This window comes from Stenella coeruleoalba (genome assembly GCF_951394435.1).
Source record: "Stenella coeruleoalba genome assembly, chromosome: 5".
NCBI lineage: Eukaryota > Metazoa > Chordata > Mammalia > Artiodactyla > Delphinidae > Stenella > Stenella coeruleoalba.
Genome location: NC_137150.1, coordinates 89,341,475 through 89,365,377, shown reverse-complemented (window position 1 = coordinate 89,365,377; position 23,903 = coordinate 89,341,475). Strand labels below are relative to the sequence as shown.

Sequence of the window (23,903 nt, the reverse complement as noted above, 5' to 3'; positions counted from 1 at the left end):
CAATACATGTAGGAAGACACAATGTGATAGAGAAGTCAATTTTCCTGAAATTAAAATGTACAAATATCATATAATTCCAATAAAAATAACAAAAGGTTTTTTTTTTGTTGTTTCTTTTTGTTTGTTTGTTTTTGTTTTTGTTACTAAAAGCTAGTTCTAAAGGGAAATTAAGGGAAGAATAGCCAGGAAAATTACGAAAGAGAAGTGTGGGAGAGAAGGACTGGGAATTTGCCCACTTTGATATTAAAACTTACTATGGGGACTTCCCTGGTGGAGCAGTGGTTAAGAATCCACCTGCCAATGCAGGGGACACAGGTTTGAGCCCTGGTCTGGGAAGATCCCACATGCTGCGGAGCAACTAAGCCCGTGCACCACAACTACTGAGCCTGTGCTCTAGAGCCCATGAGCCATGACTACTGAGCCCGCGTGCTGCAACTACTGAAGCCTGCATGCCTAGAGCCCATGCTCCTCAACAAGAGAAGCCACCGCAATGAGAAGCCCATGAACCACAACGAAGAGTAGCCCCCGCTCACCACAACTAGAGAAAGCCCTTGCGCAGCAACGAAGACCCAACACAGCCAAAAATAAATAAATTAAATAAATAAATTAAAAAAAAAACTTACTATGAAGCTCTAATAATTAAAAGATTGTGTTACTTGCTCTTGGCTCTACAGACAAGTGTAGAAAATACAAGAGAAATTCCAGTAGTAGACCCAAATACATTCAGAAATGTTATGTGTAATAACAAAAGTTGGTAATACTGAAGGGGAAGTGGACCAATCAGCAATCCCAGTGGAAGATTTTAACATAGCTCTCTTAATAAGTAATAGAACATGAACACAAAATTAGTAGAGCTGTAGCAAACTTGATGTAATTGACTTATATATGTGTAACAGTGACAAAATGTATATTCTTTTTAAATGCATATAACATTTACAAAAATTGACGGTATACTAGTTCACAAAGCAAATCTCATCAAATTTCAAAACATCAGAACATGCAGAGCATGTTCTCTAACAACTGTACAATTAATTTAGAAATTAGTTACAGATAGATAAACTAGAAAACCATTGTTCCTAAGTTAAGATATATACGTCTAATCTAGTTAAACCAGAGATCAAAGAAGAAAGCACACTGGACATTAGATAAATTTTGGAACTGAATGAAAAACATATATCAGAATTTGTGTTATTAGATAAAAGTTGTGTTGCAGGGATTATTTATAGCTTGAAATGCATGTAATAGAAAAAGAAGCAAGGTTGAATATAAGTCATCTAAACATAAAATTCAAGAGGCTAAGGAAAGAACAGCAAATTAAAAAACAGGCGAAAAAAGAATAAAGATAGCTAAAACTAATGAAATAGAATAAAACAAACTAGAAAAGGCCAGTTAAACCAAAACTTGATTTTTTGAAAAGACCAATAAAATGGATAAATGCCTGGTAAGAATGTTCAAAAAAAAAGAAGGCAAAAAGAACCAAAATCATGAATGAACATAAAAACATCAGTACAAATTCCATAGTTATCTATTTTGTCTGAAGGGGATTAAGAGGTGCAGACCTACAGCTATAAGATAAATAAGTCAAGGGGATATAATATATACCTAGGGAACATAGTCAATAATATTATAAAAAGTTCATATAATGATGGATGTTAACTGGTCTTACTGCAACTATCATTTCATGATGATGTCATAAGAAAAATGTCAAATCACTATGTTGTACACCTTGAAATATGTTAATTATAACTCAATAAAATTATTTTTAAATTCCATAGTCATCTAAAGGATAATACAGAATTCTGCTACTTGCAGTGGCTGCCTGGGTTGGTTTAGAGCAACCTTCTTTTGAGAAGAACTAGGAAAACAGGACAGAATCTTGCTTATTTGTGCTTTTCTTGCAGATCACTTAATTCAACTAGGGACTGAGATGACTCCAAGCTTTACTTCTGTTCTGTGAAGAAGAGTCTATTTGTGGTTTACCCTTTGTAGCAGATACTGTCAGTGCCCTGCCCATACCCCTTGGCCCCTTGAACTCTATCATTTCAGTATACTCTGGACAGTTTCCAGTTTTCATATCTACATCTCTATACTTGAAGCCTGCCTTTTTTTTTTTTTCCTGGAACTGCAGAAGGCTGTAATTCTCATGGCAGTTTAGAGATCCCAAGGAACTAATACTCCCCCCTTACCTCAGAAAGCACTCAGTCAATAAACCTTGGGAATTATTATATAAATATCCCAGTTCTCTCTCCCCTTAAGTTGGATAATACTGAGGCTTGAATTTTTCAATGTTTTTCTGTTGTATTAACCCTAGTCATCCACTGTGGGTAACTAGCTTAATAACATATCTGTTCATTTAAAGCTTGCTTTCTCTCCCTGATGCCCTTCTCCACTCCACTACCATTGCTCCACTCCACTACCACTCCACTACTGCTTCCAACTGGAACCAAAACAGACACTTTGACTCTAAGGGTAAATTTCTTCAGGGTCCCAACCAAAAGAATAAGGTGTTTACCAGAGCCCCTATTCCTTGATAGGTCATACACTCCAATTTTCCCTCTAGCTCTGCAGCTTTGTGGAAAGCTCTGTCTAGCATTTCAGCCTCTCAGCCATAACTGAATACAGCAATTGCCTTAAGGAGATAAGTGGCTCCAAAAGTCAGTCTGCTGTCTCTGGGCCTTCCTCCTCTATTGAATGTTGGCCCCAGAGATTTTCAGTGCCTTGGTAGCTTTCCAAACAAAAAAAGTGTTTTTTTGTATTTTATCCAGCTTTTTTAGTTCTTGTTGAGAATATTGCTCTGAAACTACCTAAACTGTTTGGCAAAGGTGGAACTTCAGTGTTATGTTTTATATACCTATTCAAATTCAAGAGATATTGTTGAGTATATGGTTGGATACATGAGTCTGGAATTCAGGTGATAGTTCTGAGCTCTAAATATAAATTTGGAAAACTGTTAGTGTGTAGACGCTATTTAAAAAGACGACAGTGGATTACTTTATCTAGGGAATGTGTGTTGATAGAGAAGAGGTTCATTAAATAGAGTGTTACGGAGACTGAAGTAAAGTATCTAGTTAGGCTAGGAGAAAAACAGGGAAGTATTGTATACTTGAAACCAAGTTAAGAAAGTGTAGATTAAATTTCCCACATAGATAATACATCATTAAACAAATAATGTAATTTAAGCCAAGCATTTGTGGGTACAAGGCATTGGGGAATGGACACAAAGATAAGACATAGTTAATTCCTTTCATTTCATCTATGTAAATAAACTATGGTACATAATAAATCTTATATTAACTTGGTTCAAATTAGATGACAGCAAAAGATGGTTTGCCTTGGTGTTGGTATTTTTAAAGCCAGCATTCCTATTTACCAGAGATTCAGGGCTGGAATGAAGATTTTTAGCTATGTTAGAGAATAGAAGGTATGAGAATGAAGTGGGATTACGACTTTCTTCTGAAGTAGGAGTGGACATTGCCAACCCTTCAGCAGGCATAGGAGTGCTTTTTAGTATCTTGAGGAAGTAGTTACAAAGATGATTTTTTGAACTACTTAAAAACAAACAAATATGAGAACAATTTTATCTAGGTCATGTGGATTTTTTAAAAAATCATCTTTATTCTCCAAATTTTCTACAATGAGCATGTATTATTTGTATAATAAAAATAAATGTTGATATTTGCTCTAACTTAAGGAAATTTTCAACCAAATTATTTTCCACAGAGAGAAGTTGCAGCCAACAGCCAAAATGGGGAGGAAATTGTTCCTGCTTTGACTTTACGTTTCTTAATAACACAACTGGAAGCAGCACTTAGGAACATTCAAGCTACTAATTATACTGTAAGTGTTTTCTTTTTGAAAGTTTGAAATAATGGACTTGGACAACGTTTTTTCAATGAGAGAACTGTCAATGTATGCTTATTTTAAGGTGTAGGCCAATTTGTATTTTCCTCATTTACCTCTAGAGAAAGGTATACATAGATTGATTTCTTTCACATGTCTTGTACTTTCTCATGACTGCTTCTCTTTAATGAGCCGATTCTAGTTTCCTTTCCTACCATAACATTGTTCATCTTAAATAGAGAAACTTGAACTTTCTAGAGTAAACTTGAACTTTCTGAAAGCCCTAAAAATGGGCTTTCCCAATTAGAAATGGAGAGTCATGAACTTTAAAAACTACTCCTTCCTTTCCCCCTAATTGATAATCAGCTCCTCTTTTTACTGATATTTCTGTTTTTTAAGTTGAAGTATAGTTGATTTACAATTTTGTGTTAATTTCTGCTGTATAGCAAAGTGATTCAGGTACACATATATATACGTTCTTTTTTATATTCTTTACCATTACGGTTTATCTCAGGATATTGAATATGGTTCTTTGTGCTATACAGTAGGACCTTGTTGTTTATCCATTCTATATGTAATTCTACTGATATTTCTGTATGTGTAAAAACTGGAACTTCTGTCATCTATTATTGAGTAATCATGTGAGATAAAATTGACAAGACATACTTATATGTTCAAGGTCAAATGATACTTCAGAAATAGAGAAAAATCTGAGGAAAAGTAAACATTGCATCAAAAATAAGAACCAATAGTAAGGACATAAAAGGAAAAATCAGTCCTTTGAATAATTTGGATCAGTAAAATACGCTAAGTTTTGCACACATGTAGAAGATGGATTAGAGCTGTCTTCAAGAATGGACTACCCAGGCATCAAACAAAGTAGCCTAAGACACCACATCCCATATTATAATAGTATACAAAGACATAGAAAAATCATCTTTTTTTAGGATTCTCAGGTCAGGTTCTAAGAGGTATATATACCACCCTAAAGGAATTCTAGATGGAGTCAAAAGAGGGAACAAAGAAAAGTAGTTTGCATCAACATGTAATCCCAAGAACTTCTGGGATGCTGCAGACCTGCTATTTCTCCCAGTGACCAGGCTGCTAAGCAGTGAAATAAATCACTATAAACTCAGCATTAACAAATGCTGATTGCTTAGCCTTCTCTACTTAGGCATTACTTCAAAGATGAGTCTTACACTAAGAATGGAAAAGTTTCCTCTGTTGTTGGCACTTGTGAGCAGAATCAGAATTGTCACAATCAGAGCAGCCTACTGCTATATCCAGATGTCTCTCTCTGTTCCTCAAGGCCACCGGGAGAGGCGAGGCAACCTTTTAGGAAGTGGCAGTAGGGTGGGGGTGGGGGACAGCTGCCAGTAACATCTCTATATACATTTAGTTCCAGTACCTGGGATACTCTCTGTTAATGGGGGGAAGGTAGGAAGGAAAGGGCAGGGCCTTTAGGTTAGAAATGTACCACTTGCATCTTTAAATTCTTTACATTCTACATCTAATGATAGCATTACCACAATTCTGCATCTTATCTTGTTCTCAAATGCTCTTTTTGTTTAGAATTGTATGAGACAAGGACTTTGTTGTAGTTTTAATGAAGCTAGCTTTTTTAAAGTTACAGACTAATAGTTCACACCTATTAGTGCTTGCTATAAAGCAGACACTGTTCTAAGCACTTTGTAAGGATTAGCTTATTTAGTCTTCACAAGCAACCCATCTCATTATTCCCATTTTACAGATTAGAAACTAGGGCACGGAGGTTAACTAATTTGCTTAATTCATCAAGTAGTAAGTAGTGGAGTCAAGATACAAACCCATGTAGTGTTGGCTTCAGAGCCTCTGCAGAGATAGGAAGTTTAAGATGGAAACCAATTAGATGTTACAGGGGAGTTTGTGTTTATAAACGCACTTGGCCCATTGATAATAAACATACATGTGTATTTCCACTGAAATTAGTTTGAAGCTAAACTCCTAACCCCAACCAGTTATAAATATATACTGTTGGCCATTATACTTTTAGTCAGTATAGGGCTTATGAAAAGAATGAACAATATTTTTCTCCATAGACATTTAACTTTTTTTTTTAACACCTTTATTGGGGTATAATTGCTTTACAATGCTGTGTTAGTTTCTGCTTTATAACAAAGTGAATCAGTTATACATATACATATGTTCCCATATCTCTTCCCTCTTGCATCTTCCTCCCTCCCACCATCCCTATCCCACCCCTCCAGGCAGTCACAAAGCACGGAGCTGATCTCCCTGTGCTATGCGGCTGCTTCCCACTAGCTATCTACCTTACGTTTGGTAGTGTATATATGTCCATGGCTCTCTCTCGCTTTGTCATAGCTCACCCTTCCCCCTCCCCATATCCTCAAGTCGTGCTCCAGTAGGTCTGTGTCTCTATTCCTGTCTTAACCCTAGGTTCTTCATAACATTTTTTTTTCTTAAATTCCATATATATGTGTTAGCATACAGTATTTGTCTTTCTCTTTCTGACTTACTTCACTCTGTATGACAGACTCTAGGTCTATCCACCTCATTACAAATAGCTCAATTTCGTTCCTTTTTATGGCTGAGTAATATTCCATTGTGTATATGAGCCACATCTTCTTTATCCATTCATCCGATGATGGGCACTTAGGTTGTTTCCATCTCCTGGCTATTGTAAATAGAGCTGCAATGAACATTTTGGTATATGACTCTTTTTGAATTATGGTTTTCTTAGGGTATATGCCCAGTAGTGGGATTGCTGGGTCATATGTTAGTTCTCTTTATAGTTTTTAAAGGAACCTCCATACTGTTCTCCATAGTGGCTGTACCAATTCACATTCCCATCAGCAGTGCAGGAGTGTTCCCTTTTCTCCACACCCTCTCCAGCATTTATTGTTTGTAGATATTTTGATAATGGCCATTCTGATGGGTGTGAGATGATATCTCATTGTTGTTTTGATTTGCATTTCCCTAATGATTAATGATGTTGAGCATTCTTTCATGTGTTTGTTGGCAGTCTGTATATCTTCTTTGGAGAAATGTCTATTTAGGTCTTCTGCCCATTTCTGGATTGGGTTGTTTGTTTTGATGTTATTGAGCTGCATGAGCTGCTTGTAAATTTTGGAAATTAATCCTTTGTCAGTTGCTTCATTTGCAAATATTTTCTCCCATTCTGAGGGTTGTCTTTTGGTCTTGTTTATGATTTTCTTTGCTGTGCAAAAGCTTTGCAGTTTCATTAGGTCCCATTTGTTTATTTTTGTTTTTATTTCCATTTCTCTAGGAGGTGGGTCAAAAAGGATCTTGCTGTGATTTATGTCATAGAGTGTATAGCCTATGTTTTCCTCTAAGAGTTTGATAGTTTCTGGCCTTACATTTAGGTCTTTAATCCATTTTGAGCTTGTTTTTGTGTATGGTGTTAGGGAGTGATCTAATCTCATACTTTTACAGGTAGCTCTCCAGTTTTACCAGCACCACTTATTGAAGAGGCTGTCCTTTCTCCACTGTCCATTCCTGCCTCCTTTATCAAAGATAAGGTGACCATATGTGTGTGGGTTTATCTCTGGGCTTTCTATCCTGTTCCATTGATCTATCTTTCTGTTTTTGTGCCAGTACCATACTGTCTTGATTACTGTAGCTTTATAGTATAGTCTGAAGTCAGGGAGCCTGATTCCTCCAGCTCCGTTTTTCGTTCTGAATATTGCTTTGGCTATTCGGGGTCTTTTGTGTTTCCATACAAATTGTGAAATTTTTTGTTCTAGTTCTGTGAAAAATGCCAGTGGTAGTTTGATAGGGATTGCATTGAATCTGTAGATTGCTTCAGGGAGTAGAGTCATTTTTACAATGTTGATTCTTCGAATCCAAGAACATGGTATATCTCTTCATCTATTTGTATCATCTTTAATTTCTTTCATCAGTGTCTTATAATTTTCTGCATACAGGTCTTTTGTCTCCTTAGGTAGGTTTATTCCTAGATATTTTATTCTTTTGATTGCAATGGTAAATGGGAGTGTTTTCTTGATTTCACTTTTAGATTTTTCATCATTAGTGTATAGGAATGCAAGAGATTTCTGTGCATTACTTTTGTATCCTGCAGCTTTACCAAATTCATTGATTAGCTCTAGTAGTTTTCTGGTAGCATCTTTAGAATTCTCTATGTATACTATCATGTCATCTGTAAACAGTGACAGCTTTACTTCTTCTTTTCTGATTTGGATTCCTTTTATTTCCTTTTCTTCTCTGATTGCTGTGGTTAAAACTTCCAAAACTGTATTAAATAAGAGTGGTGAGAGTGGGCAACCTTGTCTTGTTCCTGATCTTAGTGGAAATGCTTTCTGTTTTTCACCATTGAGGATGATGTTGGCTGTGGGTTTGTCATATATGGTGGCCTTTATTATGTTGAGGAAAGTTCCCTCTATACCTACTTTCTGCAGGGTTTTTATCATAAATGGGTGTTGAATTTTGTCAAAAGCTTTCTCTGCATCTATTGAGATGATCATATGGTTTTTCTCCTTCACTTTGTTAATATGGTGTATCACATTGATTGATTTGCGTATATTGAAGAATCCTTGCATTCCTGAAATAAACCCCACTTGATCATGGTGTATGATCCTTTTAATGTGCTGTTGGATTCTGTTTGCTAGTATTTTGTTGAGGATTTTTGCATCTATGTTCATCAGTGATATCGGCCTGTACTTTTCTTTCTTTGTGACATCCTTGTCTGGTTTTGGTATCAAGGTGATGGTGGCCTTGTAGAATGAATTTGGGAGTGTTCCTCCCTCTGCTATATTTTGGAAGAGTTTGAGAAGGATAGGTGTTAGCTCTTCTCTAAATGTTTGATAGAATTTGCCTGTGAAGCCATCTGGTCCTGGGCTTTTGTTTGTTGGAAGATTTTTCATCACAGTTTCAATTTCAGTGCTTGTGAATGGTCTGTTCATATTTTCTATTTCTTCCTGATTCAGTCTTGGCACGTTGTGCATTTCTAAGAATTTGTCCATTTCTTCCAGGTTGTCCATTTTATTGGCATAGAGTTCCTTGTAGTAATCTCTCATGATCTTTTGTATTTCTGCACTGTCAGTTGTTACTTCTTTTTCATTTCTAATTCTGTTGATTTGAGTCTTCTCCCTTTTTTTCTTGATGAGTCTGGCTAATGGTTTATCTATTTTGTTTATCTTCTCAAAGAACCAGCTTTTGGTTTTATTGATCTTTGCTATCATTTCCTTCATTTCTTTTTCATTTATTTCTGATCTGATTTTTATTTCTTTCCTTCAGCTAACTTTGGGTTTTTTTTGTTCTTCTTTCTCTAATTGCTTTAGGTGCAAGGTTAGGTTGTTTATTCGAGATGTTTCCTGTTTCTTAAGGTGGGCTTGTATTGCTATAAACTTCCCTCTTAGAACTGCTTTTGCTGCATCCCATAGGTTTTGGGTCATCGTGTCTCCATTGTCATTTGTTTGTAGGTATTGTTTGATTTCCTCTTTGATTTCTTCAGTGATCACTTCGTTAGTAAGTAGTGTATTGTTTAACCTCCATGTGTTTGTATTTTTTACAGATCTTTTCCTGTAATTGATATCTAGTCTTATGGCGTTGTGGTCGGAAAAGATACTTGATACAATTTCAGTTTTCTTAAATTTGCCAAGGCTTGATTTGTGACCCAAGATATGATCTATCCTAGAGAATGTTCCATGAGCATTTGAGAAAAATGTGTATTCTGTTGTTTTTAGATGGAGTGTCCTATAAATATTAATTAAGTCCATCTTGTTTAATGTATCATTTAAAGCTTGTGTTTCCGTATTTATTTTCATTTTGGATGATCTGTCCATTGCTGAAAGTGGGGTGTTAAAGTCCCCTACTATGACTGTGTTACTGTCAATTTCCCCTTTTATGACTGTTAGTATTTGCCTTGTGTATTGAGGTGCTTCTATGTTGGGTGCATAAATATTTACTGTTGTTATATCTTCTTCTTGGATCGATCCCTTGATCATTATGTCCTTCTTTGTCTCTTGTAATAGTCTTTATTTTAAAGTCTATTTTGTCTGATATGAGCATTGCGACTCCAGCTTTCTTTTGGTTTCCATTTGCATAGAATATCTTTTTCCATCCACTTACTTTCAGTCTGTATGTGTCTCTAGGTCTGAAGAGGGTCTGTGGTAGGCTGCATATATATGGGTATTGTTTTTGTATCCGTTCAGCCAGTCTGTGTCTTTTGGTGGGAGCATTTAGTCCATTTACATTTAAGGTAATTATCGATATGTATGTTTCTATTCCCATTTTCTAAATTGTTTTGAGTTCGTTATTGTAGGTCTTTTCTTTCTCTTGTGTTTCTTGCCTAGAGAAGTTCCTTTAGCATTTGTTGTAAAGCTGGTTTGGTGGTGCTGAAGTCTCTCAGCTTTTGCTTGTCTGTAAAGTTTTAATTTCTCCATCAAATCTGAATGAGATCCTTGCTGGGTAGAGTAATCTTGGTTGCAGGTTTTTCTCCTTCATCACTTTCAGTATGTCCTGCCACTCCCTTCTGGCTTGCAGAGTTTCTGCTGAGAGATCAGCTGTTAACCTTATGGGGATTCCCTTGTGTGTTATTTGTTGTTTTTCCCTTGCTGCTTTTAATATGCTTTCTTTGTATTTAATTTTTGACAGTTTGATTAGTATGTGTCTTGGCGTGTTTCTCCTTGGATTTATCCTGTATGGGACTCTCTGTGCTTCCTGGACTTGATTAACTATTTCCTTTCCCATAATAGGGAAGTTTTCAACTATAATCTCCTCAAATATTTTCTCAGTCCTTTTTTTTTTCTCTTCTTCTTCTGGAACCCCTATAATTCGAATGTTGGTGCGTTTAATGTTGTCCCAGCTGTCTCTGAGACTGTCCTCATTTCTTTTCATTCTTTTTTCTTTATTCTGCTCTGCAGTAGTTATTTCCACTATTTTATCTTCCAGGTCACTTCTCTGTTCTTCTGCCTCAGTTATTCTGCTATTGATCCCATCTAGAATATTTTTCATTGCATTTATTGTGTTGTTCATCATTGTTTGTTTCATCTTTAGTTCTTCTAGATCCTTGTTAAATGTTTCTTGCATTTTGTCTATTCTTTTTCCAAGATTTTGGATCATCTTTACTGTCATTATTCTGAATTCTCTTTCAGGTAGACTGTCTATTTCCTCTTCATTTGTTAGGTCTGGTGCGTTTTTATCTTGCTCCTTTATCTGCTGTGTGTTTTTCTGTCTTCTCAGCTTGCTTATCTTACTGTGTTTGGGGTCTCCTTTTTGCAGGCTGCAGGTTCGTAGTTCACGTTGTTTTTGATGTCTGTCCCCAGTGGCTAATGTTGATTCAGTGGGTTGCGTAGGCTTCCTGGTGGAGGGGAGTAGTGCCTGTGTTCTGGTGGATGAGGCTGGATCTTGTCTCTCTGGTGGGCAGGTCCACGTCTGGTTGTGTGTTTTGGGGTGTCTGTGGACGTATTATGATTTTCGGCAGCCTCTCTGCTAATGGATGGGGTTGCGCTTCCTGTTTTTCTAGTTGTTTGGCATAGGGTGTCCAGTACTGTAGCTTGCTGGTTGTTGAGTGAAGCTGGGTGCTGGTGTTGAGATGGAGATCTCTGAGAGATTTTTGCAATTTGGTATTATGTGCAGCTGGGAGGTGTCTTGTGGACCAGTGTCCTGAAGTTGGCTTTCCCACCTTAGAGGCACAGCACTGACTCCTGGCTGCAGCACCAAGAGCCTTTCATCCACACGGCTCAGAATAAAAGGGAGAAAAAGTAGAGAGAAAGAATTAGTAGAAGTAGGAAGAAAGAAAGAAAGAAAGAGAGAGAGAGGGAGGGAGGGAGGGAGGAAGGAAGGAAGGAAGGAAGGAAGGAAGAAGAAAAGAAGGAAAGAAAGAAAGGAGGGAGGGAGGGATGGTGGGAGGAAGGAAGGAAGAAAGGAGGGAAGGAAGGAAAAAAGAAAGAAAGAAAGAAGATAAAGTAAAATAAAATAGAAGATAATAAAGTTATTAAATTAAAAAATAATTATTAAGAGAAAAAATTTTTTTAAAAAACTGGACTGATAGAACCTTAGGACAAATGGTGGAAGGAAAGCTATACAGACAAAATCTCACACAGAAGCATACACATACTCACAAAAAGAGGAAAAGGGGAAAAAAATCATAAATCTTGCTTTCCAAGTCCACCTCCTCAATTTGGGATGATTCGTTGTCTAAAGGAGGGAGGGAGGGAAGGAAGGAAGGATGGAAGGAAGGAAGGGAGGGAGGGAGGGAGGGAGGGAGGAAGGAAGGAAGGAAGGAAGGAAGGAAGGAAAAAAGAAAGAAAGAAGATAAAGTAAAATAAAGTTATTAAAACTAAAATTAATTATTAAGAAAAAAGAAAACGGATGGATAGAACCATAGGACAAATGGTGGAAGCAAAGCTATGCCGACAAAATCTCACACAGAAGCATACACATACACACTCACAAAAAGAGGAAAAGGGAAAAAATCATAAATCTTGCTCTCAAAGTCCACCTCCTCAATTTGGGATGACTCGTTGTCTATTCATGTATTCCACAGATGCAGGGTACATCAAGTTGATTGTGGAGCTTTAATCCGCTGCTTCTGAGGCTCCTGGGAGAGATTTCCCTTTCTCTTCTTTGTTCTCACAGCTCCCAGGGGCTCAGCTTTGGATTTGGCCCCGCCTCTGCATGTAGGTCGCTGGAGGGCATTTGTTTTTTGCTCAGACAGAACGGGGTTAAAGGAGCCGCTGATTCGGGGGCTCTGGCTCACTCAGGCCGGGGGGGAGGGAGGGGCGCGGAGTGAAGGGAGAGCCTGCGGCGGCAGAGGCCAGCGTGACGTTGCACCAGCCTGAGGCCCGCCGTGCGTTCTCCCGGGAAGTTGTCCCTGGATCCCGGGAACCTGGCAGTGGCGGGCTGCACAGGCTCCCCAGAAGAGGGGTGTGGATAGTGACCTATGCTCGCACACAGGCTTCTTGGTGGCGGCAGCAGCAGCCTTAGCGTCTCATGTCCGTCTCTGGGGTCCGCGCTTTTAGCCGCGGCTCGTGCCCGTCTCTGGGGTCCGTGCTTTTAGCTGCGGCTCGCGCCTGTCTCTGGCGTTCCTTTAAGCAGCGCTCTTAATCCCCTCTCCTTGCGCACCAGGAAACAAAGAGGGAAGAAAAAGTCTCTTGCCTCTTCGCCAGCTCCAGACCTTTTCCCGGACTCCCTCCCGTCTAGCCGTGGTGCACTAACCCCTTCAGGCTGTGTTCACGCAGCCAACCCCAGTCCTCTCCCTGCGCTCCGACCAAAGCCCAAGCCTCAGCTCGCAGCCCCGCCCACCCCGGCGGGTGAGCAGACAAGCCTCTCAGGTTGGTGAGTGCCGGTGGGCACCGATCCTCTGGGCGGGAATCTCCCCGCTTTGCCCTCTGCACCCCTGTTGCTGTGCTCTCCTCTGCGGCCCCGAAGCTCCCCCCTCCGGCTCCCGCAGTCTCTGCCCGCGAAGGGGCTTCCTACTGTGTGGAAACCTTTCCTCCTTCACAGCTCCCTCCCACTGGTGCATGTCCCGTCCCTATTCTTTTGTCTCTGTTTTTTTCTTTTGCCCTACCCAGGTACGTGGGGAGTTTCTTGCCTTTTGGGAGGTCTGAGATCACCTGCCAGCATTCAGTAGGTGTTCTGTAGGAGTTGTTCCACGTGTAGATGTATTTCTGGTGTATCCGTGGGGAGAAAGGTGATCTCCGTGTCTTACTCTTCTGCCATCTTCCCATTTAACTTTTTATTTTGAGATAATTTTAGATGCAGAGAAGTTGCAAAAATACAACTTTGTACAGTAGAAAAGTACAGAGAGGTCCTGGTGTACCCTGCAGGCAGTTTCCCTCAATAGTTACATCTTCATAACAATATATTATCAAAACCAGGAAGTTGACATTGGTACAGTGGGTGTTTTGTCAGGGGTCTCCAACCCCCGTGTTCAGAAGGACTCGTGGGACTCAGTATATAGTTGTACTCATGCTGAGATTTATTGCAATTATATAGTAAAGATACACACCCAGACTATAATGGTCAAAACATAACGTAGGCAGAGTCTAGAGGAATCCATCTTCAGGCTTCCTTATGTTTTCTCCCTTCCATGAGGGGTTACACGGAGTACATTCCTTCTTTCCCTCCTTCGCAACAAAAATGCAGCAGTGTGTGTCTGTGGTTGTGTGTGTGTGTGTCTGTGTGTCTCTGTGTGTGTGTGTGTGTGTGTGTGTGTGTGTGTGTGTGTGTGTGTGTGAGAGAGAGAGATATTTCTGCCCAGGGATGTCCATTAGAGAATCAGTGCTCAAGATTTTTATTGGGTGTTGGTCATGTAGGCACCCTCTGCCTAACATGTATCAAAATTTCAGATTCCCAGAAGAAACTTCCTGGTGCTCAACATAAATCACATAGTTGGCACAAACAGTCTAGGAACAGTGAGACACCCCTGTCAGAGAACAGTGGGAACACTCTTGAAATCCAGATTTACAGATACCAGCCGAGGGTCAGCCTTGCAAGCAGACCTTTCTAAGGATAGCATTCTCAGGTCAGCTGTGATAAGTTTTTTATGCACAGGTGTGTGTAGTTCTGTCCCATTTTATCACAAGTGTATATGTTTGTAACCACTACTGGAATCAGGATAAAAGAACTATTTCATCACCATGAAAATCTCTTATGCTACCCCTTTATAGTCATATGCACCCTTTACCCTCCTCACTCTCCCTAACCCCTAATCTATTCTCCATCTCTAATTTGGCATAGACCATTTTCAAATGAAGGAAATATTTGTGTTTTAATTTTTCATTAAATAAGTGATAAGCTTTATGTTCATACTGTTATAACAAAACCCACATGTGGACAATAAAAGACTTTGATTTAAGAGATCATTGTATTTTCTAAGCTGGATGGTAGTATTTGTTATTATCTAAAGTGTTCCTATACAAAAATATCATGAGAGAAAGAGAATTTTTTGGCAAGTTTTAGTATAACAAATCTTGATGGCATTTGCTTTCATTTTCTTTGATCAAACTCTAATGTTTTATTTTGAGATTATTGACTCTCTTCTGGGTCAAACTATTAAATACATCTAAAATGAATTCTTTGTAGTGATTATTAGATGACTGACAATATAATGATAATTTTAACTATTTTTAATAGTTATTAAATAGGCCTAGGATATTTAATTAAGCTTTCTACAGTAAAAAGTACCATAGTCTAAATAATCAACTAAAGTATATTTTATCTTTTTAGGCACATCAGATTAATATTGGTTATTATTTGACATTACTATTTTTGTATGGAGTAGCAGTCACTGAAAGAGGAAAGAAAGAGGTATGTAGCATGTGTTATTTGCACATTATAAATCTCTTCACATACACTGACTTCATTTTAACAAATTAAAATGTTGATTTTTGACCTTCTCTAAAAGTTGAAACCACTCTGTGACTTTTCTGTCATATATTGAAAATGTAGAGTAATTATGCTAGAGACTATATTGTGAAACTAAAAATATTGGTAGGGGAAACTTAATGTTAGCTTATAACTTTATTTATCTTTGAAATACTTATCACATATAAAACAGAAAATTGTTTAGCTTCTTTCACTTATATAATAAATTTTAATCCATTTTTTAGTGTAGTTTAATCTCTCTGGTCTTTATCTTATCCTCTTTGTAAAATGTGAGTTTTACCTCAAATTCTTTATCAAATAAAGTGAAGTGCAAAAGTAAAAATCTAGGAGGTAAGTAGGTGATTTCTAAGGGTCCTTACAAATTTAAATTCTCTTTTTCTTATTTTTAATGATTTCTCAATTGCAGCCTTGATATCTCTTTTACTTTTTGTATTCCTAAATTTGTACTCTCTACTTGGTTTCATAAATAAATAAATCTGACTTGTTAATTAGGTGAAGTAGAATTTATAAGCACCAAACTGAAAACATTTCCACTTTAAATAATTTCACATAATGCTAATTATTTAGTGTGATGTGCTAGAGAATATTTTAAAATGAGGCCATGCAGCATGTTTTTTTCCCAGGGAGACCGGGGCTACTGTGCCTGTTTTAATAATGATAACTAAAACATTTATTAGAACTGATTCTGTAGTTTACTTCTAAACCTATATTGCTTATGATCAAGGTTGTCATTCCTCAAAAAAGACTATATGTGTGGGCAAAAAGTCATTTATTTCCTATTTGAAAAACTAGGAAGATTTGTGCTCTAATTAGAATGAAAAATTAGGAAGAATTATAAAGAACTATGTTCCCATAGTCATCAGAAGAGCCCTTATTTTGGCTAGTAATATTTGTCAGTTTTAGATATAAAGATTGTTGTTTTAATATTCACTTTGAAACACTGGTTAAAGATCTTTAGTTCTTTTGTAAATAACTAAAGCACTGAGTACATTATTTATGGGATTATATACAGAGATGTATTAGAGATATGAATAAATGACTGGATCAATATTAAAGCTGCCCTAACTTCTCCAGTTTGGGAAATAACTGTTTATTGTAAAAGGAAAAAAATGACTTTTACATCAGCCAAACCTAGCTTTATGTTGCTACAGGATTGTATAGAAGCTGAGAATAAATTTCTGGTGATGAAGATGGTGATCCAAGAAAATGAAATTTGTGAAAACTTTATGTCTTTAGTTTATTTTGGACGTGGTTTACTTCGATGTGCTCAGAAGAGGTAAGGATTTTAATTAATGGGTAGATCTTGCCTATCAACTTTTAGCATTATGTAATGGGAATAAAGTTTGTACATACCAGGGATCATGACGTTTGTGCTCTACTGATTCTTTTCTCCATCACTTATTCTATAGATAATTTCTTTAATGTACTTGAGAATATTAAGTATCAAACTTAACAGGCCATGGCAATAAAAGGTGGTATAGCATAGGCATTAGGAACATAGGCTTTGGAGTCTGATAGGCCTGGGTGCAAATACATTTTCTACCACTTATCTAATATATGACTCTAGGAAATTTAATGTTGCTAAGCCTTATCTTTGGAACTAATAATAGTGCCCACCTCATAAAGTGATTAACAGTGCCCAGGACACAAAAATGCTATTCTTAATAGATAATTAATGGTTGTAGTTATTAATGTTATCACCACTTGGAATAGGTATTTAAGTTATGAATGAGCTTATAACTCATTGAAAGGGTCCAAATTCTGAGTCTGGAAGTATTGGGTATTACACACTTAGTGAAATTGTACAGGAGAATGTTTATGGACCATCGGTTCACTTCCCATATGTAGATCCTTAGCCATTTATAGCATCATTAATTCATTTTATTTGCTAAACATTTATCCTATTTTAGAGACTGCTTTAGGTGTTGGGGATAAAATGGTTTACAAAATAGATAGTTCCTGTCCTCATGTAACTGACAGTATAGTGAATGTTATAGACCTTAATCAAATAATCAGTTATATAAATAATCAATCATGAAATGTGATAAAGTGCTATGAAGGAAAACAATGAAAAATTAGTCTTTATTGGAACCCCAGTGTCTTTCTGGGAATCAAAAGTCTCCTTGAGGAAATAATGTTTGGCTGGGATCTGAAGGGTGAATTAGGCAAAATTTACTTATGTAAATCCTTATGAAGGATTACTGCTGGGTCCAACCATTGAATCCCTAAAAGCATCATTTATATGGTAGTTCCTTGATTCTTTGTAAGGTTGATCTTCTATCCTCTGGCATGCCTGGTTTTTACTGTCCAGAAGATGTCCCACTTCCTGTTCGTTAGCATGATGTCATCAATGTAGTTGGCCAGTGTGATGTTTTGCAGAATGTCAGGATGATCAGAATCCCCTTAGTGTATATTGTGGAGAGAATTAACATAGCTCTAAGACAAGACAGAGAATCTGTACTGCTGTCCTTTCCTCAGATATGTGAACTACTGTTTATTTTCCTTATTGATGGGCATTGGAAAAAAATCAATTTCCCAAATCATTGACACTAGAAAGCCCAGTCGTCTGGCAGCGTCATTTACTTTCATCCCTGGCCTATAGAGAATAGCCACCACTGAGCTGCTCAAAGACACTGATGTCCTTCTCACTCTGTATTTCTTATTACATTAATGGATGGAATGTCTTCTGGGCCTTTCTAGGGAACATTGTCTAGTGATGGATTCTGTGGTCTTATGCAGTAAGTCCATTCTAACATCTTTACCTCCCTGAGCTTTCTTTAAAACTCTGCCAAGAAATTTTCAACATTTCCACCTCAATTACTAGAGGCCATTGTGGTTTCCGAGCTTCAAGTAGCCTTCTCAGCAGCATGTTAGGACTCGCTTTGGGTGTCCTTGCTAGGAAAGTAAATGCTGAATTATGGAAGAGTTGCCCCATATCAATATATATTTCCCTGTCAAGCTATATATTTGACCATGGGTTCAGCACTCTTAAGATCCACTCCTAGACATGTTCCTGCCAGTACATAGTAGTCAAGTTCTACAATGCTTATGGTGAATAAGCTTTTTCTTCCTCTGTTTTCCCACTTAGGCTTTGCTTATACTTGATCCTAGATTTTTTTTTTTTGTCTGTAGGCAATGAGCAGATATAAGAGAGGATTTTGAGAAGGAAGAGTATCATCTTTTGAGGCGTGTACCTCAGATCATATTTTTGCATGGTCTACTTGTTCCCTATCAGAGTCCTGATAGTACAATAGTTCTTTTGAGGCTATGCTTTTGGTTTTTGCTGTTGTTCTACTCTTGTGATTAAATACTGGGCCTCATTTTCAGCATGGTCTGCCTTATGTTTAGAGTTGGTCAAGGTTTTGAAACATTACCAAAGTGGCCTTTTAACTTTCACGGAGTATCCTTAGTTGATAGTAGTAGTCCTGTTGAGGCTGTGTATTTGTTTTCTTTTGCAGTTTGTTCCACTTTGTGATTAAATCTGGGCCTGATTTTCAGCACAGATTATCTTTATGTCTGTAGGAGATAAGGGTCTCTTTAAATGGTACCCTCAGAGGCCTCTGTCTTTCATTGTGTCCAGAGTCAATAGTTGGATGACCTGTGCCATTTTCTTTCTTCAAGGCTTCCAAGACAGTAAAAAAAAAAAGCCAGCCAACTCTACAGTCCCTTTAATTACCATGGCCCCCATAATGTTCAAACTTGTGCTACTATATAATCTATTGCCTCCCCTTCCACATGTATTTCATCCCAATCTACCACAGGTGAGAGTCCTAGTGTTTGTATTTCTATAGCATGCCAGAGGTTACCACCATCCTACTTACCACAAAAAAAAAAAAGAGTTGCTTGTTGTCTAATTGGTAAACTGTCTACTTACAGAGTCCTGTTCAAACTAACTCTATTTTAAAATGCCTTGCAGATATAATGCAGGACTGCTAGAATTTCATAAAAGCTTACAAGAAACAGGAGATACAGATGATCATTGGTTTGACATAGATCCTATGGAAAATGAAGATTTACCTACAACTTTTAAAGTAAGAAATTATTTAAGAATAACGTTTCATCTGTGGCTAATCAGAATCATCTTTGATAAACTGCAGTTTATGTTAACTATGTCATTCTGTAGCAAACACATTCTTTTGTTGGGCATTAGCTTTTTGTATGAGAAACAACCTTGATTCCATTATCTAGTGCAGAATGTCAGTGTGATTCAACAAGTAGAGAGAAATGAGGTGGATGTGTTAGCATTTCCAAATAACAAGATTAAAAGCTGTACTAGTTCAGTACTTCACATGGCTACAGCTAAGTGTAATAGTTAACTTCTTTTGTCTAACTATATTTACCATTATTTTGCTGTTGATTTAAATTTTAAAAGTACTAAATGCTTACATTAAAAAACTTGAAAAATGTAAAAATGCCAAAGATAAAAGTAAAATTCATCCATATATTTCTTCAAATGGAGAAACCATTGTTAGTATTTTCATTTGTATCTTTCCATACACACATGTATAAACATTCTTTACCTTTTATTTTTAGTATATTGGTGTGATGTTATACACATTGATTTATAGTATGAAAATATATATTATTGTGAATTTCCCAGCAAGTAGATTATTATATAGTATAATTTTTTCATAGTCCATCTTAAACTGTGCTTTTAATTTGCAACCAATTCCCTGCTATTGAAGATTTAGTTTATCCTAAACATTCTAGTTTTTCACTGTTATGGAAAGTGATCTTTTTGTATTTCTCACATCATTCCCTTAGTATAAATTTCTAAAGGTGGAATTATGAAGTGTTTATACACTTGTACAGTTATTTGTGTATGTTTCCACATTTCCTCCCAGAAAGTGTGTAACCAGTTTATATTCTTAAGACAGACTATGAGAGTTTCCATTTCCCCACACCCTCTGGATATTTTTTACCTTTTGGGTAATTTTTCCTCATCTGATAAGCCATGTTGGTCACTTTTTATTTGTTTAATATGAAAATAGCTACACTCGGCTTCTTTTGGTTAGCGTTTGAATGACATATCTTCTTCCAAACTTTTACTTTAAACCTTCTGGATCCTTATATTTTAGCTGACTTTAAGGCCAAATGCATTCCTCAAAATAAAGAGGGATGTTTTATAAAAATACAAAATTCAGTTTTCTAGGAAGCTATAACAACTCAAAGTTTGTATATACCTAATAATACAGGCTCAAAATACCTGGGACAAAAACTGGTAGAACTAAAAGGAGAAATAGAAGACTTCCCAGTCACAGTGGAATATTTTAATGTACCTCTCTCAGTAATCAATAGAATAAGTAGGTAGTCTTTGGTGTTGGCCAGGATAATCATATGACTTTTAACTTTGACCTAATAAAGTAGTAATTTTATAGATTTTGGAAAAATATTGAATTTCTGTGTTTACCTGGAGCAGCCCCTACCTGGTCTTGGTTGTTTTTCTTTTTTCCTTCTCCTTTTAAAATATTTTCATTTCTTATCCAAACTTTCTTATTTTTATTTTATGCAAAGTAATACATGTATGCAGTTTTTCAAGTAATATTAAAAGGCTTAAAAATTAATGGTCTGCGGTTTATCCTCTCTAATTGTAGTTCCTGACTATGGGTAACTTCTTCCAACCCTCTAGGCATTTTCCTTTGATATTTACCTGTATTTTTAAAAAGCTATACTGCTATTTAAAAAATTTCTCCATCTTAGATGTTATCTTTTGACTTCCCACTGTGGAAGAGGAGGGTTTAGTAGCTTCCTTATGCATCTCCTTCACACAACACACTTCACTTCCCCATCCTACTAATAGTTATAAGTTTTTATTAAATTGGCGTTAGGGTTTCCCTTTACTCTATTCCTGGGAATACCCTCACCCGTTTCCTTTGTAGATCCTCTATTTCTTGGATCTCAAGTTTTCCTCTTTCTAGGTATAATCCCTTGATTTGGTGGTGCAACTCATCCAGCAGCTTCCTGGAAAAGGGTACTTGCTTGGGAGATAAATTTTTTGAGATCTTTCAAGTCTCAAAATAATTTATTCTTTGTACACTTTATTTATATATTGCCTGGGCATAAAATTGTAGGTTGAAAATCATTTTCCTTAAATTTTTAGAATTGTGTTTCTGTTATCTTCTAACTTCCAACAGTAATATTTTTGAGAAATTTGATGTTCTGATTATCAATCTTTTGTTATAACCTATTTTTTTTTCTGGGAATTTTTAGGATATTCTGTATATTCCTGGTGTTCTGAACTTATGTTTTTTGGTTCTGGGACATTTTCTTTTTTTATTTATTTGATGATTTATTCTTCATTTTCTCTTTTCTTTTTGAAATGCCTTTTATTCAGATACTTGACATCCTGGACTGAATTTCTGGTTTTCTTATTTCTTTCCTAATTTTTATTTTTTGTCTTTTCTTTTTAAAATATTTATTTATTTATTTGGCTGTGCCTGGTCTTCCGTGGCGTGTGGGATCTTTAGTTGTGGCATGTGGGATCTAGTTCCCAGACCAGGGATCGAACCAGGGCCCTCTGCATTGGGAGCATGGAGTCTTAACCACTGGACCACCAGGGAAGTCCCTAATTTTTTGTCTTTTTGTTCTACTTTCTAGGATATTTTCTTAACTTCATCTTTTTTGCATAGAGCTAATATTCAGCCAGTATGCACTAGTGCTATCATATTATTTCTTTTTTTTTTTTTGCGGTACACGGGCCTCTCACCTCTGTGGCCTCTCCCGTTGTGGAGCACAGGCTCTGGACGCGCAGGCTCAGCGGCCATGGCTCACGGGCCTAGCCGCTCCGCGGCATGTGGGATCTTCCCGGACTGGGGCACGAACCCGTGTCCCCTGCATCGGCAGGCGGACTCTCAACCACTGCGCCACCAGGGAAGCCCCATATTAGTTCTTATAATGTTAAAATATTTCCATACTGCTTGGAAAATAGTGGCTGCTTCAAAAATAGTTGGGTAACCAGCCACCATTCCAGATGCCCTGGACTCTCCTCCATCCCTCTCTCTCCATACTTCTTAAGTTAAAATCCAATAGCTAAAGGTTTAATGTCCAGGAGAGCAGAGTGCTTCCATGATCGTACTCTGGCTCTAGGCCAGCATGTTCTTAATCTGTTATAAGCGGTGCCTATGCCTGTCAGCCCACCAAAAGTCCTACTTCCCAAACACTGTGATTAGTTTTTCTTTAAGAAAACTTAGAGGGCTGGCCTTTACCCCTTTATCTGGCACTGAGGAGTTTCAGGTGAGTACCACCAGAGGCCTGCCCTGCCCCAGTTGCTCCTATCCTCATGTGTCTCCTTAGATGAACTCACCCTGTTGGGGGGAAGATTGTACTCCTAGAGTTGCTGGCACCCTAGCAGGGGAGTGTCCCTTCATATTATTATTTTCAGCATTACCCTTGTTTCTATCCTTCTATTGAATTTTTTAATTCAATGATTATTTCAGCTATCATCTACCAAGAGTTTTCTTGTTGTTATGAATGTTACTTTTTTTAAAAAAAATAATATCCTATCCTTTTTTCATGAATTTTAGAGGTAAATGTTAAAGGTAATGTTAGCTAGATCATGTAAGGCTTTATAAACCAAGTAAGGAGCTCAGACTGTATCTTGAAGGTCATGTGAAACCCCTCAAAACTTTTAAACAGTGGGGTGTTATAATCAAATTATAGTAAAATATGACTTATAGAATTTAGGACTTTGAAGAGTTTCTGTATTTATGGTAAGGGAGGAGTTCAGAAAGTAAAAAAATATTAATAAAATAGTTACAAATTGTAGTTAGTGTTCTAAAGAAAAACAAGGGACTGGGACAGAGAAAATAGAGAACACACAGACATACACTTGTATACCTGCATATATCCATATTTGTCTATATGTATATATGCATAAATGTGTATGTGTATCTATGTGTAGTGGTTAGGAAAGGCCTATCTGGGAGGTGATATTTAAGTTGGAAGCAGAAGGTTGAGAATGGAACTAGCTCTGTAAAGAGTTGGGTAAGAGCATTCTAGGTAAACAGAATTGAATGTGGAAAGGCCCTCAGGCCTTGAAGGGCAAATTTGAATATAAAATCGTGAATTTTATAGTGAGTGAGGCTAAAGATGAATGTGAAGAGATGGACCAGAGATGTAGGTGTACAGGGTTCAGATTCTGCAGGTTCTGCAGGACCTTGCAGTCAGTCTTGGTAAGGGTTCTGGATTTTGTTTTAGGTAGTGGGAAGCCATTGAAGAGTTTTAAGCAAGGACTGACAATGATCTTTTGTTATTTTGCAGAGAGTGTTTTGAACACAGTAGGCAAGGAAGAGGCAGACCAGTTAGGCAGTTGTCATAGTCAGTAATGTAGGTGAGACATAGAGTGGTAGCAATGGAGAGAGAATTAGAAAAATTTGCAGTATATTCTGGGAGAAGACTCAACAGTACTTGCTAATATATTGCATGTACAGGGTGATGGAATAATTATACAATGGATGACTTCAAGACTACTCACTTGAACCTAAATAGATTGTGGTAGATGAAATTGATGTAAGTCCCATGAGGACTAAGTATTAACCTGCTAAGTTCACTGCTGTATCCTTAACATCCCTTAACATTCATAACAACCTGGCTCATAACAGGCACCCAGTAAATATTTATTGAATGAGTGAATATCAGTGACTGAGGCAGAAGATGAGGAGTAAGGAACAAGGAACAGATTTTGGTAGGAGACT

At 37.3% G+C, this 23,903-nt stretch overlaps 1 protein-coding gene across 1 annotated transcript in view; it reads left to right on the top strand.

Moving 5' to 3' along the window:
- DZIP3 (DAZ interacting zinc finger protein 3) overlaps positions 1-23,903 on the top strand; it is a 121,900-nt gene that overhangs the window by 22,346 nt on the left and 75,651 nt on the right. The window contains exons 5-8 of the mRNA XM_079923415.1: positions 3,721-3,837; positions 15,052-15,132; positions 16,362-16,486; positions 19,127-19,241. Coding sequence (XP_079779541.1) covers positions 3,721-3,837; positions 15,052-15,132; positions 16,362-16,486; positions 19,127-19,241 — 438 coding nt within the window. The remainder of the gene's footprint in view (positions 1-3,720; positions 3,838-15,051; positions 15,133-16,361; positions 16,487-19,126; positions 19,242-23,903) is intronic.